At 36.0% G+C, this 8,748-nt stretch overlaps 1 protein-coding gene across 1 annotated transcript; it reads left to right on the forward strand.

The window, feature by feature from the left end:
* Nucleotides 1-764: 764 nt before the first annotated feature.
* On the forward strand, nucleotides 765-8,026 carry LOC114723583 (AUGMIN subunit 7). Its single transcript, XM_028909779.1, has 7 exons — nucleotides 765-1,421; nucleotides 1,660-1,751; nucleotides 1,860-1,985; nucleotides 3,544-3,634; nucleotides 4,744-4,851; nucleotides 6,668-6,766; nucleotides 7,528-8,026. Exons 1-7 carry the CDS (start codon nucleotides 1,140-1,142, stop codon nucleotides 7,720-7,722), a joined length of 993 nt encoding a protein of 330 aa, XP_028765612.1. The 5' UTR covers nucleotides 765-1,139; the 3' UTR covers nucleotides 7,723-8,026.
* Nucleotides 8,027-8,748: the final 722 nt, after the last annotated feature.

Genomic DNA, 8,748 nt, shown 5'->3' on the forward strand with positions numbered 1-8,748 from the left:
AGTTGTAAAAATTTTTAAAAAAAATTTTCGATCACCGGAGCTCCGGTGACTGTCGTTGCTGGAGCTCGGCGACCGACCGGCTAGTGGGACTGTAATACTTTAAAAACAATATTTAAAAGGAAGGGCAATTTGGTCTTTTCATTTGATATAATAATGCCAATTTGGTCTCATGTGACCAAAATGGCATTTTGCAAATTTAGCGGATGTTCTGGTCATTATGAAGCTAAGATAGCATTTTTCTGTCTTTTTCCTGTTTATTATCTGTGAATTAATTATTTAAAACTTATAATAAAAAATATAGCAATATATTACTCCTCCAATCCTAAATATAAGACTCTTATTCTTATACATATTAGTATAATGGTGTTATATTTAAAATCGGAGTATAATATTACTCAGGTCCTAAGTATAAATATAAGACATATTTTGCGAGTCTTTGGTATTTTTCCGATCCTTAATATAAGACTTATTTAACTAATTTGATTAGATTAAGGAAATTAGGTAAGTTAGTTAATTATAACAAATGTGACATGTTTTTTCTAAAATACCATAATCATCTTTTTTAATACCCCCTCTTCCTCTTCTACTTGATTATGTTGAGGGACTATAAGGATAATTTAAAAAAAATTGATAAATGACAAATAGATTTTATATTTATATTTAGATTAAAACTATCTCAATAATTAGTTGCTTATGTTAAGTATACGAGGAGTATTATAAATTCACTTTGGCTCTCGCCATTCTTATTTGGATGTTTCATCTTCATCGGAAATGCAGTCCCCGGATCATCGCACTCCCTCCTCAGTCCTCTTTCTTTCCCTCCCAGTCCCCTTCCATCCCGTCCAATAAATGTAAAGAAAACAGACAATAACACAGATCCGGTCCCCAATTAGCAACAAGATCTCGCTCAAACGGCCGGAAAGTTGGGGAGGACGAGGCTCACGACTCGCGATCTGATCGCAAACGAGGCTCATTATCTTAGACTGCCACGAAGGAGGAAGATGAGGGGGGACGATGGCGAGTGGTGGGAATTCTGAGCGTAAGTTCTGTATTCCTGTTCCTTTGGAGTGATAATCATCAAACGGGAGTGGAGTGGTAGGAGTGAATTGAAACACAAATTTAAAGAATTAGGAGGGAAAATGGCCGCCAGGCAAATGGAAGAGGTACAGAAGAAATTGGCGATGCTGAATTATCCAAGAGCCAATGCCCCTGCTCAGTCCCTCCTTTTTGCTGGGATGGAGCGTTATGCCTTGTTGGAGTGGCTCTTCTTCCGGCTGTTAGGTGACAAGTCACCCTTCTCTCAGCAAAGCTTACAAGGGGATGTTCTGGTTCGTGACGATGAGACTGCTCGCATTCAGTATTTGGCCGAGATTGCTAAGTTTTTGGGTATCACGACTACCATAGATACAGAAGCCATTCAAGTTAGTCATTTTCTTATACTGTGTTGTTAATTTACTTTGTGCATTGCCACCTCCTGCAAATTTTGCGGTTTATGGCGCCTTTAGATGCATTCGTACAACTCTTTTTAATGCTATGAAATAGTGAACATGGCTAACTCCAATTTCAAGTCAAGTTTAATTCACTATGCCACTACGCATCATACTAATACTTATTTCTGGGGAGTTGTGACTATCCTGAAAGCTGGCATATGTATAACAGGGACGTGGAAGTTATGAAGACCGGACTGAAATGCTTCGACTTATTGTTGATCTAGTTGAGGCTAGCATTTATGCTGATACTCCTGAATGGAGGTTGTGCGCTGTCTTATCACTTATGGTTACTGATTAATGCTACCTACTTTTTCTGCCATTTGGCCACATGGAACTGATATAATATTTCTTTGCATTCTGATTTTGTAGTGTGGATGACCAAGTGGCAAAGGACATTCAATTGATAGACTGCATTGCGGAAAAGCAAGCTCAAATTTTTTCTGAAGAATGCAAATTGTTTCCTGCTGATGTTCAGATTCAATCCATCTATCCATTGTAAATATTTTTATCTCCTTTTCTTCCTATTGATCTTGCCTTTGCATTCTATGATTATCCCATAGCAACATGTCTTTTATGTCATAGTAATGACGGGTATGGAATTCTATCTGATAGGCCAACTATATTCATATGTTTAGATTCTATCAAACATTCGATGTGGTGTCCAAAATGTTTAGCGTGCTAGTAATCCTACTTCATTGTTGACAAGCTGAATTGGGACGCGCTGTGGTGCATAAATAGTTGTTGCTATATGGAGGACCACACGAAGTATTAGATAATACTGTTGCAGACCATAATATACACAAATTCTTGACATGTTCTTTGCATATTTTCAACAGCACTGGTGGCATCATTTTTACACTGATTGTATCAGATAAGATATTTAAAATATCTTGACCTGTTCTTCTTATATTTTCCTTTGTTTAAAGCATATATCTTAAGTTCCTGTAATGTCACAAGTGCTGCTAAAATAATTTGTTGATATGTTGCAATTATAAACAAACAAGCTCTGTTTTGTCGAATTTGTTGAGAGGTGTTAAGAATTTAGGACTTATGGATAAAGAGTCACTCTTCTTAGGAGCTATTCAGATCTGAGGGAAGTTTTGTAGGTTGAGGAAATAGTTGGCTGTGGTGCACTTAGAGAAGGTTTATAAGTACTAGTGTAAATAGAGGTTTAGAGTCTTTTTTATACCGGCAGTCTTGAGTTCATAGATATAACCATTGAGTTTTTCATTATATTTTGGTTCAGTCCCTTCTGTTTCTCCCCAGCTTTCAAATTCTATATTTTCTTAACAAATTTAAGGGGATAAGCTTGAGTCATTAAGCCATTGGTAGATTCCTTTTATCATCATCACAGTTTTTCTGGGACTGGGAGGATAGTTAAATCTAACAACAGATGCTGTATCGCATACCGCCTAAATTGTACTATGATACTCCCCAAACACCCCCCCCATCTAGAGATGTTGGTCTAGTGCTCTTATGACTCTGCAAACATTTAGAATTATTTATTCAGTGACTTGTGTTCCATAAAGAGATGCTTTTAATAGCAGAAATTGCATTAGTATAAACATATAGCAAACAGATCATACGATTAAAATTCCATGCAACCATGAATGAAATTCATTAATAAACTTGGCATCAAATTCATTTGTAAAATTCAAATTTTGATGCACAAAATTGTAATGAAACCACTGCATGGAAATCAAACTTTCTTCCTTTTTGAGGTTCGTTGTATCCTTGTAGTTATTAAAGCCGCATGTGAACTTAATAAATTTAAGCATCACATGGATAAAACCCTTGAGAATGATGTTAACATTTATGGAGATTCAGTTGGTCCACTTTTTCCTTTTTTTAAAGAACATTTTATCTCCTTGTCATATTTATTTATTTTTAAATAAAAAGTGCTTCTAACACTTCTACTCATTAATTGATATAAATTCACTTGAGATTGAATGTTCCTTGGATGAAGAGAATTTAACTTGTATATGTCGTCCGACATCTTGTCTCATGGGATTTAGTAAATAATGCTGCTTCTTTAATCGAAGTTCATTTGCAGGCCAGATGTTTCTGAGCTGGAGGCAAAGCTTTCTGAACAATCGAAAATCCTGTTGAATCTTCAGCAGAAAGTTGATGATTTGGCATCAAAGGTTTATTACTAAGTTATTAATCCCCATGCTGTCTTCTTTGTCATTTTCTGTGTTTAAGAAATATATTAAAATAAGAAGAGGAAAGATACAAGTGAGGAGGAAAGGGTTATCCTCCCAATGTAAATGACCAGGGCTGAAACAAGACTTTATTAAATATCAAATGTCTATTGAACTGCGTCCTCTTCTTTCCTTGTTGTTGGTCCTATGCAAATTGACATTTCTATCTGAGATTTTAAAGGGAAAAACTAGGGGTGTTCAATTGTGTTCCATCCCAATGTCTCGTCCCTGTCCCAGTCATTTTTGGACAGGACAGTCCTGTCCTGAAAACTTTTGGGACAGGACGAAAGCGGGACGCGACAAACTTGTTTCGGGACGGGATGGGACACGGGACAAGGTGTCCTATCCCAGTTCCGTCCCAATATATTTTCTTTATTTTTAGTTATATATTTATTTTACTTACCACTGTAATAGCATTTGGTAATGATATTTATCAATTGTTATTTTTTATTTGTTTATAAGTTGTTTTTGCATGAATTATATGATATTCTTTGTAGTAAATATTTTAGGTTTGTTTATTTTTTGTCTCTCATGACTACAAAAACATTTTTCTTTGTCATTTTTTTGTCATTTTTATCTTTTTTCCTCACATAGTTTTATTATAAGTTTTTACATTTCTTCTATAGTTAGTTTTCAAATTAAAAAAAAGAAAAAGAAAAGAAGAGATGGGACGTTCCTATCCCGTCGCAGTTGGGACGGGATGCTATTGGGACGGGACGGGACGGGATACGGGATGGAAAAATCCGTCCCGTCCAATTATTGGGACGGGGTCGTCCTGTCCCATCTCGTCCCATGAACACCCCTAGGAAAAACTATTACAAATTTAAAATTACAGAACAACTTTGTGTTGAATTAATGACAAAGTTCTCTGTAGTTTCTTTATTGCTGAAGTCTATGTTACTTAGTTGCATTTTGTTATTCATCTCCAATTCTCCATTTGAAATACTTTTAAAGCTGAATTTTTTTCATTCCCACTTATCAAACAGTAAATGAGGAAACTTGTAATCTCTGTTTGCTTATTTTGATGTAATTGCGGTTTACAATGTGTGCAGCATGCTTACAATCCAGACGAGGAGTATACTGACGTGGAAGCCAAACTGCGGGCACATTTGGAATCTTTCCTGGAAACTGCGAGAACTTTCAATATGATTTACACAAAGGTTTGCCAGCCGTTCTATTATTGTGATGCATACAAATTTTTTTTTTTATCTGCTTTCTTTGAAACCTAGCCAAATAATCTTATCGTGCATTATATTTGGAGAAAGCAGTTGTGGCAATGGAGTAAACCGTCATCACTTGAGAATTATAAAGTTTTGGTCCAATTGGCCAAGGGGATGATAATATGCTTATATCTAGCCCCTCAGAGTGTCTTATGTACCATACTAAAATAGCTCCATCATAGAATCCATAAGGATGATATATCATTGAGGCTAAGAGATAACCTAGCAGCACGGTCTGGTCATATTGGTTAAATCCTGTAATAAATTTTTGTTCATTATTTGACAAGATATCCGGAGTTATGATGCTGGAATTTCAGATATATAGTAGTCAGATAACAATAAGAAAGAACGTGATGACTATGAGAGAAACTCAAAGATATCATGCTCTATATGTCTCATATTCGTAGACTCTTTGGCTAACTAACTCAAGAGTATATAATCACAACGTCTCTAACGGACCACCAATAACATAATGGCTAACTACTGACTTACTTTAATACATTTCCCAATATCTTCCCTCAATTATATACTGAGGGTGACACAACATACTGCTGCTAAATTCACTGATTCACCCCTTCAACTTCAGCCCCATTCTGAAACACGATCTTAATGTAACTCTCTAAGACACTGAGCCTTGTCCAGAACCGAGCAAAGCTGCTATAGTTAACAGCTTTAGTCTGGCTGTTGTCGGCAATCATTCTTGTGCTGGCACATGCACACTCCCTTGTCAATGACTTTTCCCAAACAAGTTCCAAATCTAACTCAATATGTTTGCTCCTCATGTGTAATACTGGATTGGAAGATAACGGCACAGTACAAAGATTGTCACAACGAACCGCAGGTATCGTGCAAGGCACATTAATGCATAATTCATGCTATAGAGGATCTATCCAGACAACTTCTGACAAACAATTGGCTAAAGTCTGTAAAAATTCCCCTTCTGTGCTAGATTAGAGACCAGTGATTTTTTTTTTTTTGTTGGAGAGGAACATGAGACTAAATTATAACCCAGAAATGCAGGATAGTCACTTATGGTCTTTGTCATTGATGGGGACTTGGTAATGTGGGATCCCAAGTCCCACATTGAGTAGAATGGGATACTCAATGGGGTAATCAAGTGGGTTGGTTCTCTCACCTCAACAATTAGCTTTTGGTATAGGGTTCCTTATCCCACTTAGGTACCCATCAGTCATCCACATTAAAGGCCTGATTCTCATATCTAATATCCAGATTAAAGGTCCTCTTACACCAGCCCATGCTTAAGTTCTCCACTTAAGCATTTCAAAATCCTTTGAATAGCTGCCCAATGCTCCTGTTGAGGATTATGCATAAACTGACGTACTTACTCACGAGGAATGCTAACTAGGTTGTGATAGTAGCATATTGTACTGCCCCTACAATCAATCGATAGAATGATGGATCTTCAAGAGTATGTTCTCCATTCTTCCTTAATCAGACCCTTGATGCCATAGGATTCTGCACTGACTTTGAATCTGCCATACCAGCTTTAACTATTAAATCTTTGATCATGGGCAAAATTCAACTTTGTCCTTTTAGAATCATTGTCAACCCTTATCATTTCTTGTACTCATTGGAAATTGTTCTTGGGTGTTATCTTGAATAGTTAATTATCTATTGCTATGAGAACACCCAAAACTTATGTCTTCATGATTGTCTAATAATTGCAATTCTAAATGCATCAAATTTGGAGCTGCCTAAGCTGATAGAATATTCTTTCTTTGTTTTTTTTATTAAGGAAATTCGTCCCTGGACACACATGATGGAGGTACCCCAACTACATGGGTTTGGACCAGCTGCCAATCGTTTACTGGAGGCCTATAAAATGCTTTTGAAGGTAAGAAGCAAACTTGCTAAAGTTTGGTTAAGAAGCTTGTTCTAATAAATCCTGGAATGCTCTTATTGAATCCAAAGTGATGCTTGACAAAATCCTGTATGATCTATTTAATGATAGTTACTTGTATATCCACAAAAAGGAGAACCTTTTAATTAAGCTATTTATTCCTTACAGTTTATTAAGAATATAGGATAATATGAATTTCTCTTGTATGTTTCAAAGTCAAGAATCGGGTATACATTTTTGTTTTTTCCCCAAAAAGGGGGGGGGGGGGGGGCTAAGTATTATAATATGTATTCCTCCTCCTTCCTCGTAAATGTTGAGAATATTGTATGGAACATCGACCCTTCAAAGTGGGGAAAGAGTATGCGTTGTATACTATACAACGCCAGTAGATATCTCATAACCATTCGTAAATGTTCTTTTTCCCCAAAAGAAAAGAAAAAGTTGCAGTTTTGGATATAGCTGCCATATGGTGTAAATAATGAACGTAGATAGGCAATGTTGGGTGGTCTAGTCAACACACTGGCAGTAGGTTACACTTGCTGACTTGGCTTCCAACCAAGAAGGTTTACCAGGTGAGGGAAGAATTGACCTCCTGAATACTTGGTATCACGTGAACAGATACTACCTACTTTGGCAGGGTCCAATTACTGAAGGTTTCCATTCCAACGATCCTTCTCACCGTCTACTTCTGATGCTATCTTTTCCTCATAAACGATGTCGAGTCTTATGAATTTTTCACTTTCTGTTCTTCACAGTTTCTGGGTAGCCTGAGGAATCTTAGAGACTCTCACGCTGCTCTTGCTGTTGGATCTTCTGAGACAACCGGAGAGCCTTCTTCTGTTACAAGAATAATATCTGAATGTGAATCTGCATTAACAGTCTTAAATCGGGATCTTGGAATTCTCTCAGCTTCCATTGATCGTGAACGCGGAGGAAAGATGAATATGTGATGAAACAGTTCGAGATATGAATGATCAAGCAGCCTGGAAGTGAGATTCAACTTCGGAATGTTTTGATATATGATATGGTAAATTGATTCAGTTGGCTGCACTCATTGTCTTAAGAAAATGGCAAGTAATTCTTTAGTCACTAGTGTGCATAGTAGGGCCCAAGTATAAATTTGTTGTTTGACAAGTTATATATGTTGATTATTCCATGCTTGAATGCTCAAAGCTTGATACTACTCAGCAGGAACTACTATTACTGTTAACTCTCCGTTTGTACTACTCGCTTGGAACAAAATACCGTTGTTTGGAAATTCTTGATTGACCATAATTTAAAAGAAAAAGTTGACATGAAACTTAATTTTTATTGTTTATTTAGCTTATAAACGTGGGAAATGGGATTAAGACTCAAGATTTGTATAATAAACGTTAAGTTCTAAGAAATTTTACTTAAATTATGAGTTGAATATCAATTCAAACGGTTAGAAATGTAAGCGTTATTTGTAAATTAGGCATTAAAATCTTGGTATTTAAATTTCATAGAGCACTTCCAGTGATTTGTAATTGAGACTCTCATTTGATATTTGTAAGTGTTAGATGGATGTTTATAAATTACTTTGTGCAAAACTATTAAAATTTAATTATTATTACTAAATTATTCTTTTGAGGTTTGAATCTAAATGTCATTTCTCCTTTAAACATCCAGAGGGGGAAAAGAAAAGAAAAGAGAAATATCCTTTTTTGTCCTTCAAAGCTTTGCCAAACTGTTTCCTTGACTTGCATATAAAGTAGCAGGTACCTGTATGGCACATGGTATATGGGCATAAAAAAAAGTTTGATGTAATGCCTTTATTAGGAGGCGTTTGAATTAACTTTTTCTAAAAGTAATAGAGATAGGTGTGTAAGAGGAGTTTTGTCTCAAGTTATGTGAAAGCATTTTTTTTAAGTAATTGTAGGGATTGTCAAACTTCCCCAATATGTTTCAATCACTACTACAAAAAATGCTTTTAATGGCAATTAAAATGAGTTTTT

This window comes from Neltuma alba, unplaced genomic scaffold (assembly GCF_004799145.2).
Source record: "Neltuma alba isolate B1F8T4 unplaced genomic scaffold, ASM479914v2 tig00012147_pilon, whole genome shotgun sequence".
Taxonomy (NCBI): Eukaryota; Viridiplantae; Streptophyta; class Magnoliopsida; order Fabales; family Fabaceae; genus Neltuma; species Neltuma alba.

What these genes read in the sequence shown, in the direction of transcription:
- LOC114723583 (XM_028909779.1), top strand. Translation starts at nt 1,140, where the DNA reads ATGGCCGCCAGGCAAATGGAAGAGGTACAGAAGAAATTGGCGATGCTG. An exon ending in TTGATGATTTGGCATCAAAG is followed by an intron (nt 3,635 to 4,743) that starts GTTTATTACTAA and finishes CAATGTGTGCAG; the next exon opens with CATGCTTACAATCCAGACGA. An exon ending in TCAATATGATTTACACAAAG is followed by an intron (nt 4,852 to 6,667) that starts GTTTGCCAGCCG and finishes TTTTTTATTAAG; the next exon opens with GAAATTCGTCCCTGGACACA.